The sequence below is a fragment of the Bombus bifarius genome, unplaced genomic scaffold (assembly GCF_011952205.1).
Source record: "Bombus bifarius isolate JDL3187 unplaced genomic scaffold, Bbif_JDL3187 scf7180000008546, whole genome shotgun sequence".
Classification (NCBI taxonomy): Eukaryota; Metazoa; Arthropoda; class Insecta; order Hymenoptera; family Apidae; genus Bombus; species Bombus bifarius.
In genome coordinates this window covers 156,365-175,461 of record NW_022884719.1, presented here as the reverse complement: position 1 = coordinate 175,461, position 19,097 = coordinate 156,365, and the positions used below count along the sequence as shown (strand labels likewise).

General features: G+C 38.6%; 1 protein-coding gene across 9 annotated transcripts; it reads right to left on the bottom strand.

The window, feature by feature from the left end:
• Positions 1 to 6,553: 6,553 nt before the first annotated feature.
• On the bottom strand, positions 6,554 to 19,097 carry LOC117213239 (bestrophin-4-like). Of its 9 annotated transcripts, XM_033458605.1 has the most exons (15): positions 19,086 to 19,097; positions 13,455 to 13,546; positions 13,059 to 13,340; positions 11,929 to 12,066; positions 11,321 to 11,596; positions 10,815 to 10,959; positions 10,398 to 10,674; positions 10,042 to 10,176; positions 9,808 to 9,974; positions 9,185 to 9,342; positions 8,815 to 9,045; positions 8,667 to 8,747; positions 8,407 to 8,558; positions 8,182 to 8,316; positions 6,554 to 7,896 (listed from the first exon to the last, which is right to left on the bottom strand). In XM_033458605.1, the coding sequence occupies exons 7-15, from the start codon at positions 10,574 to 10,576 to the stop codon at positions 7,089 to 7,091; spliced, it is 2,046 nt and encodes a 681-aa protein (XP_033314496.1). In that variant the 5' UTR covers positions 10,577 to 10,674; positions 10,815 to 10,959; positions 11,321 to 11,596; positions 11,929 to 12,066; positions 13,059 to 13,340; positions 13,455 to 13,546; positions 19,086 to 19,097; the 3' UTR covers positions 6,554 to 7,088. The 9 variants fall into 9 exon arrangements, with proteins under 9 accessions (XP_033314496.1, XP_033314501.1, XP_033314499.1 ...); XM_033458610.1 differs by lacking the exons at positions 13,455 to 13,546; positions 19,086 to 19,097 and adding an exon at positions 13,602 to 13,766; XM_033458608.1 differs by lacking the exon at positions 19,086 to 19,097 and having other exon boundaries at positions 13,059 to 13,259; positions 13,335 to 13,593.

Below are 19,097 nucleotides of genomic sequence, written 5' to 3'. Positions count from 1 at the left end.
GAGGCGACAGCCAGTCGCCGAACGTAGCCGCGGTCACGGGATGAACGCTTTGTCTGACAGAGGCATGGAGTAATTCTATAGCTCTCCTTAAAAAGGAAATAGCTGTAACACTCGACAGTAAACATTCCAACGGTCTCTGTCCAGTGGCTCGCCACACGCAGACCCTATTCTTCGAGTAAGATGATTGCCAGATGTCGATGCGTCTCCGCAGTACATGTTCGGCTAGCTCGAGGGCCCGTTATAAATCTTAAGATTTAGCTAACTAAAGTCCTTCAAACAAACAGTCTTTGTCCCAACTACGAGAAGATAGAGGAGACCTATTTTTTCAACGAACGGCGTCTCCCACTAGCAACTTTTCCTCGAGGGCGGCTAGCATCTTTTTCTAACCACCGATATGGAGATTGACCAATTAGCAGCAACGCCAATTTCCCTTACTTTCTGAACGGAGGCTTTTCTCGACGAATCCGATGATCTCGTGTCTTTAGACACACCCCATTATAGTTTTCCTCTGTGGCATCATCGGGACGGAAACTCATTCTCTCTCGCGATCTCATCGACGAAAAGAGTAACACCTCACGACCAGTGAATATTACGCGTCCGACTTAGATTTTGTGAGCATGTTCATCTATTATCCCGTCGACCGCGGATTCGTTATTGAACCTAGGATCATTGTCATTAGTTTCTCGAGTATTTAATTACCACGGTTACTTGTCCAGTTCTATGATAATCGTATTTGCACTAGTCGATGTCTTCTCTATTGCATAACGACAACGTGTAATCCAAACGAAGATTCGTTTCACGCTCCTAACCCTAATTCTAATGTAAACCCGACATATATGTTAATTAGATGAGTGATCAGAAGTAGATGTAGAGAATGAAGAGATGTTGACTGAATTAAAGAAGTGAACCCAGTGTAGAGATGTTGACTGATCTGTAATCGTTGAACCAATGAAGTTCGATGACGATGCTGTCGCAGAGAAAAACTCTTACTGGGTGTTGGTCGCCCTACCACCGGGTGGAAATCCCGGGAAAAATGGGGAAAAACAACGTTTCCCCACGTTCCACTTGATGGAGCAATAACCATAAGGAACCTCTTGACTCGAAGGTGTTTTGTACTACTTAACGGCCTTAATGGTCAAATCGAAATGCTTAGTTTTACGACAGTTCCTTATGATTATTAAGGTTCAACTAATGATATTGACGTAGCGAGTGGCCGCCTCGACTGAGGGATGGATTCCGGGCTACGCAAAGAGTCACCGGACGTAACAAATATTATCGATCGGTGGTTAAGTGAGAAAATCATACCGTTACCAAATCTACTAGCACTATAAAAAGTTCGAAGTTGAAGGTCTTATGTAACTCCGGTTGAAGATTACCAGTAACGGCAATAATATCTTGTCCGAAGTTCATTTGCCTATAGATTTTGTAAACAAAAAAAACGTTGATATTCCAAGGCACAATGAGTCTCTCCCGTTTCAAATCTTCCATTGACTTATGTGCCGTTACTGACCGCAACTGACAAGCAGTAGTGTTACGCCACGAGGCTTACCGCAGGCTGTAATTTCTAACCGTCGCTCGCGGTCCTATAGTGTCGCAGGCAGATCGTCTTATCTGCCCGCCGGATCATATACAATGTATCAACGAGCGCATAGTTGTCGCCAAGCAGCGAGCTCTAGAAACGTCGATTTTTGTCCGTTACGTTTTTTCACACAAGAATGGGCATACGTGATCATAGGCGCGAGCGGTGGCGTAACCCGAGCATAGTGGGGGTCGTCTTCCAAACAAGACAAAGAAATGATCGAAGGGCAATCAGTCCCTCCTGACGAGTCAAACGTTACACATCGAGAAGTCTGACGAGCAAAATCAAATAGTCTAACGAATTCATTTAGAGATATCGTAAAGTCGAGTCAACTTTCTGTAATATATTCATCATATTATTGTCAAATATATTATTTTATGTTAACCTGTTAATACAGTGTTACATTCATTGAACCACCTCTGTTATCTTAATCGGAACAGGGGAATGACTATTTTGGAGTTCGGTTCAGGGCGCGATGGGGAGCGGACGTGTTGACGGGTTGCTCCCGCTAGTCGAGTGTATGTACGAGGACGTAGTTTGGCGTGATTCGTATAGGGTGTAAGGGGTCAATGAGGCGGGAAAGGTAGTGTAATAATAATTGTAAGGAGTAGTGAAATGAAATGAGGGGTATACGTGGACTGAGGTGGCAGGAGAATGCATGAGAGTGAGATAGTGTCGGGAGATGCGGGGGAGAGTGAGTGAATGTGTGGAAATGGAAATGGAAATAGAGTTGGCATGTATGATGATTGAGGGGGTGAGCAACAAGACGTTTGCGCGTAATGGGGTGATAATATCCTCACTGAACAAGAAAAAGTAAGTGGAGGATAGGAAGTGTGCGAGAAACGAAAAGTACGGTAGTAATCGTTAATTTAAATTTATCCGGTATTGGCGACCTCGGATAAAGTCAAATAAACATCTACACAAGACCCCATCGACTATAATGGCAGATTCATGCGTCACGGTAATTAGTCGTTTATATACATACGCGTTAGAGGATAACTGCAAATAAATAAATAATAATGTGAGCATGTACGGTCGACTCGAAGTAAGTTCCTATTTTTAAGGAATAAAGTCGGGCCGGCCAGGGTTCTTATACTTATAATATTTATTTGGCCATTTATTTATTGTGACACGAGCCGAACTAAGTGCCTTGGAATAAATAAATAAGTAATGGGATGCCGAGTAATGGGGCGGCTGTAGGAGTTACGTAGTGATTAGTAGGTTGGGGTATGTAGCGGTTGGATGACTTGAGTGATAGTATGGAGGTGGCCGCTCTGGTGAACAGGGCGACTCTACAAATAAGGAACATCGACCCCCTCACCAGCAGGGAAGAGCTGGTGGAAGAAATCAGGTCGCAGTGGGGAATGGAGGAGAGTGGGGAGGTGGAAATTAAATCTATAAAGGCGGCACTATGGGGCACGCAAGAGGCTGTAGTGGTCCTCCCGGTGAGTGGAGTGCCTAGTGACGAGAGAGAAAGGAGACTGAGAACTGGGCTAACGATAGCCTCCGTTAGGCAGTTAGCTAATGTTCGGCGCTGTTACAGGTGTCACATGTTGGGGCATGTTCTGGCAGAGAGTTGTGTAGGAGGTGCGGCAGCGCTGAGCATAGTATGAAGGATTGTGATAGAGAGCCGAGATGCGCCATGTGTCTGAAACATGGTGGTATAAATGCAAGACACGTAACGGGGTCGTTGGCGTGCCCTATGGTGCGCTTAGGTAGTAGGAATAGACAGGGGCCCAATTAGAGTCTTACAAATAAACCTGAACAGGTGCAGGCTTGCGCAAGACCTGATGATGCAGTGCGTATGTGAAAGCAGGGTGGACATAGTGACCATCTCCGAGCCTTATAGGCAGTTGCCTTATTGGCTTAATGACGAGGGTGGAGATGCATTGGTATGGGTCACCCTGTTTAATGGAAAACATGCGGCGAGCGAGACCCTGATAAGAAATGTAGGGATTGTAGGGGTCAGGGTTGGTGATGTGTTTTGCGTCAGTGGGTATTGTTCCCCCAATAAGGGCAGGGACCAGTTCAACGATTATTTGAAGGAACTGGAAGGGGTCATAAAGGAGGAGAGGAAAAGAGCACCGGCGATTATGGTTGCTGGTGACTTTAATGCGAAATCATCGGTGTGGGGGGGCTCTAAGATGGAACGAGGGGAACATGCCCACTCGATGTTATGACGAGGAATGAGCTTATACCTATTAGGACGACGGGAAGCTACTCCTTCCTGAGAAATGGAGGGACTAGCTTCCCGGGTATAGTTAGCGTCAATAGACGAATGAGGCTAAGTTGGAGGGCGAGTAGGGTCCTAGATTGATAGGATATAGGGTCCTGACAGTGCTCAACGGAATAAATACCGGTGGAAAAATACCGGCGGTATGGAAAAAGGCTAGGGTGGTATTAATACCCAAGCCTGGCAAAGAACCTGGGACGTCATCGGCGTATAGGCCGATTAGCATACTGCCGGCGTTGAACAAGGTGTGGGAGCACACGCTGAAAATGCTCATAGAGAGGAGCATTGTTCAGGATCCCTTCCATAGGGATCAGTATGGCTTCAGAAGAAAGAGGGGGACTCTTGAAGCCCTGGATAGGACGGTCGCAGTTGCTGAAGAGTGTAGAAGGAAGGGCCTGGTGTGTGTTCTGGTCGCCCTTGATCTGAAGAACGCCTTTAACGCTCTAAGGAGGAGATTCGAAGGAGACGGCTACCGGGACGGCTACAGGAGTTGTTAGCGGACTATCTGGCTGAGACGAGAATATTGGTATACTGTCGGGACGGTGTCGTAAGGAGGAACGTCTACGCAGGGGTCCCGCAGGGGTCGGTCTTAGGACCTTTACTGTGGAATCTAGTGTATGACGGGGTGCTGGCGGCGCTGGACCGGGAGAAGGATACCGAAGCAGTAGCGTTCGCCGACGATCTGGCTGTTCTACTCGAGGTTAGAGGGTCCCACGACTTTAATGAAAGGATAAAGGCGGTCATAGCCTTGGCCACCAGGTGGTGCTGCGAGGCTGGATTGCATCTGGCCAGGGAGAAGACGGAGGTTATCCTCTTAACAAGGAAGAGGATTCCGAAGATTTTTAATGTTGACGTGGGGGATGGGAGGGGGAGGTTTCCACCAGCCGTGTTGTGAAATACCTAGGGGTAGTGTTGGATAGTGCTAGGGGATTCTCCCTCCACCTCAAAGCAGTTTGTGATAAAGCAGAACGGTTCTTGGGCGCCATACGGAGCGTACTCCCAAACGTCGGTGGGCTCAACGATTTAGTCAGGAGGCTGTATTATGGGGTCTGGGAGTCTGTGGTACTATATGGTGCACCGATATGGGCCTCCTCTCTGCGAAGAGAAACAAATAGGACGATCATGAGAAGGGTGCAAAGAGCAGCGTTGATCCGTACGTCTACCGCCTACCGTACGGTGTCACATGGGGCTTTGTGTGTGCTTACCGGTAACATGCTGATTTACATCAAGCCATGATTGCGGTAGAAACAGTATGGAGTAAAGAGGCGGATCAAGGAGGGCCCTGAAAAAGCGGCACATGCTGGGCAGGAAGAAATGAAGGTTTTGGAGATGGAGGCAGAGGACAGGTGGAGATTGGAGTGGGCGCTCCACAGCCCCTCCAATTAGACTAGGAGACTCGTAGAAGATCAGCTGATCTTCTATAAAATAAGGAGGAGGATCAACTACCAGATGCAGATCCTTACGGGACACGGTATCTTTAACCGTTACCGTCATAGGATCGGCAAAAAGTCGCACACCAGCTGTTAGGATTGTGGTGCGGTGATGCATGACGCCGAGCATGTGCTAGTTTGGTGCTCTAGATGGACGGAGGAGAGAACGGAGTTGGAGGTCGAGATCGGTGAAGATTTTAAATTGGAGAACCGAGTTGTTGAGAAGATGGTAGCAGAGGAGCGGTTGTGGAACAGGTTTCATGACTTTTGTACAAAGGCGATGAAATGCCGGCTTTCTAAGGAAAGGGAGGTGGAGGACAGGAGAAGAAGGGAAGAAAGGAGGAGAAGAATGACCGGAGTCGAGGAGGGAGGATAAAGGATTAGGTACGTGGTGTAGAGGCCAACCTGAAGTAATGTCGAATGACCGTACCGGGTTGGTGCCTCGAGTACCGTAGCAGAGGGAGAATGAGGAGGGGTTTTTAGTGGGTATGGCGATGTCATCTGCCGAGTCCTACATAACCCGGAGACGCGGGTCTTTGGGTATGCGTAAAAGCATTTTCCCCTCCTCGCTACAAAGAAAGGGGGGGGGGACGACTCTTTCGCGGCGTCGATTAACAGAATCGTAGCGAGAATTTACGCCTCTCGCTGACGCGTTTCCTAGCGACCGCGTTTCTCCGCGAACGGTCGTAACAAGTAGTGTTGATATAGAGCCATCCGACTGATGAGCGGTGCACGCAGCACAATAAGGGATGCATAATGCGCATTGAATTGTCTACAATACATATCTCAAATAGCAGCAGAGATGTTTCGATTTGAGCATTTCAACGCAAATTAGCACAACTGCTGCTGAATACCAACTGACGAGGGCTAGTGTTAATATAGGGTAAACCGATACATGTGCAATGTATGCGGGACCAGAAGGGAAGTACAACGCGCAGCAAAGTATCTATATATCTCAAATAGCAGTGAAACTACGTTAATTTGAATATTTCAGCCTGAATATTCGCTGAATGCGGCAGTAAATGAGGTGTATAACGCGCATCGAAATGCCTACATATGTCCAACAGCAGCGGAGATACGTTTATTTAAATATTTCAGCTTCAATATGTAAAACTGCAAGTTCATAAGATTTGACGAGGCCCAGTGTTAATATAGATTAAACCGCTTGATGTGCGCTGTATGCGCCACAAGAATGTGAGTGCGGCGCGCATCGAAGTGTTTACATATCTCAAATTGCAGCGGAGATTCGTTGATTTAAATAATTCAACACCAATCTAGTGAACTGTTGTTGTGAGCAGACTGGCAAGGACTAGGATGCATAAAGAGTAAACCGATTATTGTGCGTTGTATGAGGTATCAAAAGGGGTGTATAACTCGTTTGCAAAACTGCAATTACTTCGGATTTGACGGGGGCTATTGTTGATATAAGGTAGACTGACTGGTGTGACATGTTTGTGGCACCAACTATGGAGCATAGAGCGTATCGAAGTGTCTATATATCTCAAATAGTTGCGGAGATACGTTGATTTAAATATTTCAGCTTTAATATGCAAAACTGGAATAACATCAGCTGAGGAGTATAACGCGCATCCAAGTATCTACATATCTTCAATAGCACTGGAGATACGTTGATTTGAATATTTCAGTCACAATATGTAAAACTGCAATTGCATCGTAACTGACTAGGACTAGTGTTGATATAGGGCAAATAGACTGATGTGCGGTGTGTGCGCCACCAAATGAAGAATACAAGACGCCATTTTATACTGATAAATACTTTTATATAACGCATTATTTTATATTCCTTAATAATTATCACATAGATGTGTAATTACAATCTTTAGACTCATCCTTCTTCGCCCGATGTGTCTGTATCAGATATATCGTCTTTGTTTGTATTCGGCGATGTTTCTTTTAATTTTAAATTTGGCGAGTCCCTCGAACGAGTTAAGCTTCGTTCGGTTTTCGGCATACCGTCTGGTGTATTTTTCTTAGTAGTTTTCACGATCCGTTTCCATTGAATACCTTTCTTTCTACCTGTCCCCATTGATTTATGTCTTCTTACAAGAAACTTGGGGCTTCTATTTTTCGGCATCGTTGCTTTCGACGGGATTGACAAAGGTGTTTCTGGCAGCGTTAAATAAGAAGTACCGTAATGTTGGCACTGTAACTGGCATGTATCTGAATGAGGACTGTCACTTGGGTTTATAGCAGTATCGTCTGATGGATGTACACTTTCGAAGTCGTATTGCCCTTCCTCTTCCGGGGAATGTTCCGAACCACCAACATCAAACGAGTATGGTAGTGCAACTTTTGGACTATAATCTCTCCATGGATTTAGATTATCCATGTAAACGGAAGGTGTGTCTATGATTTGTCTCGAGGGTATTGATAAATTGGACGTACTCGGCCAAGGTTGTATAACCAACTTAGGACTTTTTGTTAATGTGAAAAATGGCTTTCGGCTTGAATCAATTCGTGGCAACGAATACTTTCCTAAAGATGAAAATTTCTTTATAGTGTCTGCTATATTTTTCGCTTTTTGTTCTATTTGGTCGGCGTGGACCGATGGTTCCTGAATATCAAACTGTAAAATTGTCTCAGGACAAGTTTGATCAATTTTCGTAGGTGTTTCAGGGCGCGGGCTGATCTGGCTGAAACAAACGAGTTTAACTTAACAAAACATCATTTCATTAACTACGTTTTCACACGATTTCGCAATACAAATTATTGTATTATATATTCGTTCCTGGAATTTGATTTTTAAGATTCCTTTGTTATACATGTTGAAATTGGTATGCATATAATTTCATTGAATTTTAGTTTTAATTAAGAATTCTTAAATTATTTAATAAAAACAATTGCTTGAATAATATTTAAAAAGAATATGGAGAATAATTAAAGAAATTACGCGAATACATTATACATTATAATCTTACCGCCTTTCACACGGTGGGCTGTCATTAGGATGAGTAGCTAAACTCATCGTTGATGTGTGATGTGACGGTTTTACGTCCTCTTCGTCCTCTTCTATAACATCTGGTAGAAACATAGTTTGCTTTTCCTCGGGAACGCTAAACGTCAAAAGATGAACATCAATTTTGAAAGTACCTCCTGCCATAATAATTTCCATACATTAATTAAAACCTTTTAAGGATACTAACGTCATGTGTGCCACACTACCGCGATAAGTTTTCTTTTTGTAAGCAGCCGCTGCTTCAGTGTATGGTAAAATTAGATTTTCAGCGTCATAGTAAATATCTTTGACCAATGGTGGACAACGATTCATAAGGGTATCTACTCCAAGGTATGATACCTGATATATAAAATAAATGGGGAAACTAAAACTGTACGATTCGAAAATATTTCAGAAGATATTTGTAAAATAAATCTTAGACATCGATATATAAAGAAGCTTAATTACTTTTGTATGGCGATCAATTATCCAATTTAATTCGAAATCTTCGTCGTCATCGCCAAAAGGATTAATTAATTGTTCCGCTACCTATCGAAGTATAATTATTGTTTTGACAATTTGTTATCTTTCTCGTTATAGGAAAAGTTGTATGTACCTTTAACAAGCCCATGAAAAAGAAAAATTGTAGCAGAGTAAAAACAGGTATGTAAATGTCAATCTGCAGCTGGAATTGCTTTTCTTTACCATCGATGTACTGACGAGCTATTAAAGCCACGGCAAAGAAACTGTACGTCGCCAATGTCACTACTTGCGTGTAAACTAACGGAATTGATATCCAATCGTAGCTCCATAAAAGGCCACATTTTGTACGAAATTCGCTGAATTCCTGTAACGATTATTATCTTTTACTAGCATGGTAACAAATTAGATTTTTCGAAATATTTGATTCGTTGATACGAGTTGTATCAAGTAAATTGTAAATTCCTTTTGCAATCGCAACTTGATGCTGCGACATGATATCATACCTCCATAATTAATTTTAATCCCTGAGGATCGGGAATTCTGTGATTATGACGCGCTTCTTTTAGAAGGTTGATAAACCATGTGCAAGGGATCCAATAAGTGTTGAATTCTAAGCTTGGTACTGCCAAAAATAAATCCAATTCAAACGCTGTCATAAAACCTGCAATCAGATGTTTATTGTATTATTCGTATAATATCCATTGTATTAATATCATCATTGGTACTAAAAGCCGATTTTATTTGAAAGAACTGCTGTAATTTACTGGACTCCTACATATTAACAAGAAATATATTATTTCCAAACATCGTGTAATATTATAACCTTCTACTATGGAAATAATTTTTAAATAATTGCAAAACAAATGCACATGTATGTATATGGTATATACAAGTAACCGAAAAACGGATTCACCTTTGTTAGAATAAGTTTTTAATCCAAATTCAATGATTATGATTTTTACTGCCGTTCGTAAAGATTTTCTGTTATCAGTTTTCGTAATTCCATTTCATCACGATTTGTGCCTTGTTAGTCTTTCTTCGAAGTGAGTAACGTATATAATACGCTTTCGTGGGAATGCATACTACGGGTTAAAATTAGTACGTTCACGTTGAAAGAAAACTTTACCAGAATCAACGACGTGATCGAGCGTTGGGAATCGTTTTTTCACCGCCGAACTGATCGAACGTAAAACAAGTATCAGGGAAAGGTTCAAGTAGCGCATCAGAGCTCTTCGAAGTGTACGAGCGTATTCGTCGTTTCCAGTAACGTACAAAGCAATTAAATGCATTACCCTATTAATAACAGTTATCGATATTAAACGTTTCATTGTTCCATTGAATATTTATTCTCCAGACTTACTTATCGGGCCAAGGTATCGCTTGATATTGTTGCCACCATCTTTGAGCAACGTAAGATACGTAGAATCCAAGAACGAAACTTAATGGAATTAAATTAATAAAATTATCGCAATAAATGACAATCTTTTCGAATTCTCTAGAAATGAAACGATATATTTAATAATTAATTGTTACATCAATTATTTATTTATTATATATGTGTGTATGTATATCCTATTGTTATACATTATACACGTGCAATTTCTCCCTTAAATATAAAAATTTAACTGTTACAAATATTAATAATATATAAAAGTTATAGAGCATTACATCCGATCGTTATTTAATCGAAATCATATTAATAATTGAATTTCGAACCTTTTCAGTTTGATACTGAGTATGTGACGGTAAACAGTGGAGATTGCTGCAAAGAGTATCAGGAATAAGAGTAATTCTCTATAGATGAGCTTATACAGTGATCCTCTCCACATAAAAAGAAGCCTGGTGAATCCACCTCTGGTAGAGTTTGCCACTTGATACTGGTACGAGACTGTCATCCTTCTTTCATTCGCTATTTACCAGTTTCGTAATGGAAGTAAGCTTGTCGTAGCAATAGTAATTTCTTTCTTTTCATTGTTACTTCACTTTCATTAATCTATCAATATAAATTACCAATAATGATCGTAACCATACGATAATTAGCCATACGTTAAATAACCGTATTTAACGTAGTTAATGAATAGGAATAGAATTCGGTGAAATTTGTTGAATTATTATTCTTAGATAGGTAAATACCTCAGGCGTTATGGAACAAACGTATAATGGAGTAAAACATTCTCCTCATATATAATAATACTTTTATAATAATTTTTCAATTGATAATCGTTTTACAATCTTTTTTTGGTAGAAGAATTATTGATATGAAATCCATTCTGGATCACTGCGAATAGATACGAAACATGTAGATTAATGTGTAAATAGAATAAATTTTGCTTAACAGAATATTTCATTATATTTTGTAAAAATACGAATTAAAATAAAATTAAAAGCTTTAAATATTTGCTTAACTAAATTGGCAAGTTTAATAATTCTTTTCGATTTAAGAAATTAGTATTCGATTATTAATTCTAATGAAACTTCCACTAAACAGAGCATTTTATTAAATACAAGTTTAAATAAGAATTAAAAATATTTAATTTACTTCGCTAAATCTATAATTTTAATAATGCTGTTTGATTTTAATGCAAACTGGATATCGCATAAGGACGTTTATAGAAGAAAGTGGAAGAAACTGTACAAACGTTGAGAGGTGTTTAAACGGTTTGCTTTATGCACTGTAAATAATGCTGAGTAGTTTTGGCATTTGCGCCAGTATGCAGCGATGCCGTTAAATATAACTTTGGTCATCGGTATAACCGCCATCTGAGTAAATATACAATTTATACAAGCCTTCTCGGTATGCTCGCAATTGTACTCTTAGATTAGGTATTATTTACTGATAAATTGCTAACGGAAGTTGTTCTTGGATTAATTTTGTAAATTACCACCAAGTTTACATAGTATCTCGGGCGTAGATTCTATAAATGGATAAAATTGATGAATGAGAGTAGCAGTAAGAAAGCGAAAGCAGTCGATTTTTTTTAAATAAATATGACAGTTTACTATGACGACATTTTTATTTTATTAGACGTTTCATTCAATATCAAATTTACTCCAATATTAAGCGACAGTAGAATCATTCAGCTATTTTATTTCAGTTTAATTTGATATTTTATTGATAGTTTAATTTGATAATTTCAGTCTAATTTGATATTTTATTTTATTCTACAATTAGATGTTGATTTCAGTTCATATTTTTTTAAACGCAACTAAAAGACGCAGGACCCAGACAGAGATTCGTTTCACTTACTAAATATCAGAGTGAATGCATTGTGGATATTTTATACTCAAAATTTTTGTTATCTTAGTTGTTCAAATTTGTTTTGTCATCTACTGAAATAAATCCTCCAGATTTCCATTCCCCGCTTTAAACGCTTTCCCCGTTTCCCTTGAAACACATTTACAAACAACATATATAAGTTTTAGTTTATATTTAGAATAGATCTACATTATGACCATACTAAATGATAATTAAAAATTAATTTTTATATAATTATCTGTTAATTACATTAACTGTTAAATTAAAAATTTGATGTAGTCTTCTAGTGATTATTTAATAAAAAGAAGAAAAAGAAAAAACAATCAGACCAACTATTCGCGCGTGTGATTTATGAACACCGTTTGTTTAACCGAATTATTTCAGTGGTGAGTCAGTCATCGATATGATAACGAAAACATTTCATTTCGTCTGCAAGTTTTGTGCTGTTTGACACGTGCGCGAAGCGTCAACATTGTGTCTAACAGATTGTCTGACGGTCGCTCGTTGTACCTCGAGGGAGCGGTCTAAAAATATCTATGTTCGAAAGAAGCATGCGACATTAAATAATAGATATAGATTGAAACTAATCTTTAATCGAAATAGATTAAAACTAATCCAAATTTAAATAATAAAACTAATTCGAAGAGGTTTATTCTCTGTAAATTTAATAAAAATTCAAGATACTGCAAAGAAATCTAGTCAATGAACTTTACGAAGATAGAACTCGAAAATAAGCATATGACGAAAATATACAAGAGAGCGCAGTGTCGGATGAAACAAGTACCAGAAAGTAGTCGAAGAAAATTTATGGAAAATTGTGAATATGTTAATCGACATAATTCTTGGAACTAACTGTATTATTTAAGCCTGTAAATAAGTATCAATATACAAATTTATCTTTTATGTCGTTATAAAAATATGAAATAGCGTTATTCGTTGTAAGAACATTTTTATGACTGACAAACAATTTTATATAATTGCGATAATTAAAGACATAGTATATTATATGTGTTATGTGCAATGTTTAAAGTGCAATGTTAAAATATTAAAAATTACCATTGCACTTTTACCATTGTCTGCCACTTTACGCATAAAGTGCATTAACATTAAATATATCTTACCTCGCACGGGTCCAATGTACGTAAAAGAACGTTCAATCGAAAGCGTCGAAATTTATTACACGTTACTTGTGAACACGTCAAACGAAATAAATTCCACGTTTTAATTAAGGTAATTACTACAGAAACTTCAATTCAATTTACCATCGCTGATATGTGGCCATTAATTTTTCCAACTCATGAAAATCAATTTTCAATCTCTCCCTTTAACAAGTAATTGTTTATTAATGTCAATGTTGTATACTTGTTATGTTATTGCACAAAATGTATTAAACCAACTGTTGCCTGTAACAATCGCATACAGAAAATATAACAGATCTATTTTTCATACTTTAATCATTTTGCAGTCAAGTTTTGAATTGTATTCATGCACTTATCGTATGAGAAAGGTAAATTCACTTTTTAATCATATCGAACGAATACACTCAACGAACGAGTTCACCGTACATGTGTTATACCGATTTACCAACTGTACACGAGTATTTAAAGTACTGATTTACTTAATTAATGATTTTAAACAATTTTACACCAAAATATATAACATACAATTTAATATTTATATTATAGAATACGATTTAGTCTATCATGTTATTACTTTGAAGAAAAAAGATCAAAAAGACACTTCTAATATAAACAATACTTGTCCGACTGTTAGATCAAGTATGCATCCAAGGCTAGTAGTTAGCGCTAAACTGATTCGCTAAGAAAATCCGCATCGTCATTGCGAATGTTAACATTGAAGCTAGTCAATTCTGATCCGATGGCAGGTGCCCAAATCTAAAAGGGTCGAATGTCAAGCTCTTAGTATTGCGAATTCGTAACTATCATTGACAAAGTTTATTATAATCCGATATAATCTTTGGTCTTTTGAAAGAAGCAATACTTTAATTAAGGTGCATAAAAGTGTTCCGTCAAATATCGACAATTATTTCAATGGGTTTTATTTTTACTTAAGTCATCACGTTTGAAATGAATTAATCGGCACTTTATATGGATGAAGAGGATAAGGAAGGAAAGGAAGTACGTTTTTACGAGTTCTTTTGGCAGCTCTAGCACACATACATAAGTGGAATAAAATTATTCCTTCTACTGAATTATTAAATTATTTTAATGAATCAATAATTTGCTGTATCGTTGATTAAATACAGAATAGATATTTGTGACATTATGCATTGATTAAATACAGGATTGATCTGATTTGACCTGACACTATGAGGGATTTGGTATATCGCGTTCTGAAATACCGACCTCGAAAAAATCAATCTTTCTCACGTTTTCTGCCATTTATTACGACAAATATAGGAATTATATTCTATTATAGACGGTCTATATTTTAACGATTGAATTGAAAGACGGACAAAGTACAGAATAGACGTGCAATTCTTTTTTTTCTTATTCCACATTTTGCAAATTATCCGATATCCTAATGATCGATCTCGTTTCTACTTCGTCTGTATCTCGTCGGTAGCACTATCGACTAAAGATAGGATGGATGTGACATTATCTGAAATACCGACGTCGAAAAGACCAATGCCTCTCTTTCGTCCTCTACAGTTTATTACGTTGCGACGATTGTAATTCATTAGTCTGTTCAAACGTGTTTCATTCCTTCTAACAAAATTTTAGTTAGTAATCGACTAAATAAATTTCTGGTCATTGAATTCATTTATCTGCACGTCCACTATTATTATATTTTTTTTATTTAATATTTCACATTCACAATTTGTCCAATTTGTACATTTGGTAGAATTTTTTAGCTGTTTGATTATCATGTGGGTGGCTACCCCCAATAGGGTACCATCTTCGTGTTTGTTAAGATATATCCTTTATGAGATCTGCTGGGTGTTTCTTTTTTAGTCTTCTTCCTATGCTTGTGTTGAACGTTTCCGCTGCCAACCGGTTCGGATGCGTTGCTATCCTTTCTCTGTACCTTCTTGCGAATCTGCTAATCTCTTCCTTGACCGTTGGTATTCTAAGGTCTTTCTGTATGTCCTCGTTTCTAACGTACCATGGGGCATTTACTATTGTTCTAAGAATTTTAGCTTAGATTGCCTCTATTTTGGTTATATGGTTCATTGCTGCTGTTCCCCATAGTACTATCCCGTACGTCCAGATTGGTTTTATGACCATTTTATATATTTTTAGTTTGTTTTCTATGCTTAGTTTGGATTTTCGACTTGTTAGCCAGTACATTTGTCTCCTTGCCATCTGTAGTTTGTCTATTGTTGCTTTAATATGCTGTTTCCATGTAAGTCGTGAATCTAAGTGGAGTCCTAGGTATTTGACTTGCCTTGTTTGTATTATGTGTGTGCCGTTTAGTACAATGTTTGGTGGTTTCTGTTTTCGCAGTGTGAATGTAATGTGTTTGCATTTTTCGGGGTTTGCTTTAATTTGTTTTGCTTGAAGCCACTTTTCTATTTTTGTGACATGTTCTTGTAGTAATGTAACTGCTGTTGCAGGGTTAGTGTGCCTGATTAGTACAGCTGTGTCGTCCGCAAATGTCAGTATTTTGCTATTGGTAGTTGTTGGTATGTTGGCCGTGTATAGTGTGTATAGAATTGGTCCTAAGACGCTTCCTTGCGGAACCCCTGCCTCAGAGTAGGTGTCTTTAATTTTTACTACGAAGGTTCTGCTGCTTAAGTAAGATTTAATTAAATGGTATATCTGCTCCGGGAATTGTTTTCTGATTGATTGAAGTAGACTTTCGTGGTTTATTTTGTCAAATGCTTTCTCGATGTCCATAAAGAGGGCTGTGAAATATTGTTTGTTTTCTAATGCTGGTATTATTTCATTTGTGAGTCTGTGTATTTGCTCTATTGTGGAGTGTTTGTTTCTGAATCCAAATTGGTAATCTGGTATTAATTTTTCCTTCTATACTATTGGTTTTAAGCGGGCGTAAATTATTTTTTCTAGTATTTTGGAAAACACGGGAAGTAGTGATGCTGTTTGTTGTGGGTCTTTTCCTGGTTTGGGTAACATTATGATCTGTGCTAGTTTCCATAGTTTAGGATAGTATTGGATTCTTAATATTGCATTGTAAATTATTGTGATTAGTCGTATCGCTTTTGGAGGAAGGTGTTTCAAGATTTTACCATTGATTAGGTCGATTCCTGGTGCTTCATTATTTTTTGTTTTTTCAATTATGTTTCTAATTTTTTGTGCTGTTGTTTTGGGTATGGTGTAGTGTTTGTCAGTTGAGGTACTAGTGGTTAACGCATCCTCGTCGGTATGACAATTGCGGTTGCTATTGTTGATACTATGTGGTGTAAATGTGTTGCTTAGGTGGTTGGAAAATTCTTCAGCTTTTTCTTCGTTGCTTCTTGCCCATGTATTATCTGCTTTTCTAATTTCTGGGACTAGTTTTATTGGCTTCTTTATTTTTTTTTTTTTTTTTTGTGGCTTTCCATAGGGAGTAGTTGGAGTTCTCGTGCGCAGGTAGTGACACTATGAATTTTGTGAACTCGTTGTTATTGTGTTCTTTTATTTTGTTTTTTATTTCCTTTGCAAGTTTATTTAGGTGTTTTTTGTTTTCTTTTGATCTATGTTTTTGCCATTTTGCTTTCGCTTTTCTTTTTTCTCTAATTTTTTCTGTAAGTGTTGCTACTGCTTGTTCGATGTGTTCAGGTGTTTTCAATGGGATGGGTGATTCAAACACGGAAATGCTAGCAAAAATGATAAGTGAACAAAACGCAGTCCTTAGACAGCAAACGCAACAAATCACGCTCATGCTACAACTACTTACAAAGATGCTAAGCAAAAAATAAAAATGGAAACACTTAAAATAGCAACCTGGAATTCTAACGGCCTACAACAAAGGGCCCTAGAAACTAAAACATTCCTGTACAACAATAATATTGTCATACTACTCGTATCAGAAACACACTTCACTATAAAAAGCTATTTAAAAATACCGTACTACACCATATATGATACCAAGCATCTTTCAGGAAAAGCACACGGAGGGACCGCAGTAATAATAAGAAACGACATTAAACACCATTTATGAAGCCAAATTTGTAAGGAATATATCCAAGCAACCACCGTTACAGTACAAACTAGCAGCAACTATTTACAGCTGTCAGCAGTATATGTACCACAGCGACACAAAATCACAACGCAAATGTGGGAAGACTACTTCCGACACTTAGGTGACAAGTATATTGCAGCGGGGAACTATAACTCAAAGCACACACTATGGGGATCAAGAATCAGCACACCTCGAGGCAGAACCTTGAAAAAATACATTAGAAATAATAACCTCAACATATTATCCACAGGAAGATCGACATACTGGCCGACAGACCTGAGCAAAATACCTGACCTGCTAGACTTTGCAGTTACAAAGGGACTAAACGCAAATAAACTAAACATAGCACCTAGCCTCGAACTTACCTTCGACCATACGCCCATAATAATTACGTACAGAAACAAACCAATACTTTACAGCAGCACAGAGAAGCTATGCAATAAAACCACCAAATGGCAAATATTCAAAGAAATAATAGAGAGCAAAATCAGCTGCAACATCCCACTGAAAATACCTGAACACATCGATCAAGCAGTAACAACACTCACAGAAACTATCCAAGAAGCAGCAAGGGCAACCACTATACCTGAAACAACCAACAGACAAACAAAAGCAGTTCCACTAGACATCCTCGAAAAAATTAAAGAAAAAAGAAAAGCGAAAGCAAAATGGCAAAAACACAGAACAAAAGAAAACAAAAAACACCTAAACAAACACTCAAAAGAAATAAAAAACAAAATAAAAGAGCACAACAACAACGAGTTCACACGGTTCATCGAGTCGCTATCTGCACACGAGAACTACAACTACTCCCTATGAAAAGCCACAAAAAAAAATAAAGAAGACAACAGAAATGATACCAGCAATCAGAAGAGCAGACAACACATGGACAAGAAGCAACGAAGTGCAAGCTGAAGAATTTTCCAACCACCTATGCAACACATTCACCCCACACAACATCAACAACAGCAACCACAATAGTCATACGGACGAGGATACGCTAACTACTAGTACACCAACTGACAATCACTACACCATACCCAAAGCAACAGCACAAGAAATCAGAAACATAATTGAAAAAACAAAAGATAATAAAGCACCAGAAATCGACCTAATTAAGGACAAAATCTTGAAAAACCTACCGCCAAAAGCGATAAGACAAATCACAATAATAGTTAACGCAACGCTAAGAATACAATACTTTCCAAAAACTTGGAAACTGGCACAAATCATAATGACACCCAAACCGGGCAAGGACCCACACGAAACCAAATCCTACCGACCAATCTCACTACTTCCGGTGTTCTCTAAGATACTAGAGAAAGTAATTTACGACCGAATAAAACCCATAATAGAGAAGAATCAACTAATACCGGATCACCAATTCGGATTCAGAAACAAACACTCCACAATAGAACAAACGCACAGACTCGTCAGTGAAATCCTACAGGCGCTGGAAACAAAACAATACTGCACGGCACTCTTTATGGACATCGAAAAAGCATTCGATAAAATAAACCACACTAGCCTACTTCAATCAATCAGGAAACAGTTCCAGGGGCAGATATACCAATTAATCAAATCATACTTGAGCAGCAGAAGCTTCCTAGTAAAAATCAAAAACACACACTCGGAAGTTAAGGAAATCAAGGCAGGAGTTCCGCAAGGAAGCGTCCTAGGACCAATTCTATACACATTATACACGGCCAACATACCAACAACTAACAATAGCAAAATACTGACATTCGCGGATGACACAGCTGCACTAATCAGGCACACTAACCCTGCAACAGCAGTTACATTACTACAAGAACATATCACAAAAATAGAAAAGTGGCTTCAAGCAAAACAAATTAAAGCAAACCCCGAAAAATGCAAACACATTACATTCACACTGCGAGAACAGAAACCACCAAACATTGTACTAAACGGCACACACATAATACAAACAAGGCAAGTCAAATACCTAGGACTCCACTTAGATTCACGACTCACATGGAAACAGCATATTAAAG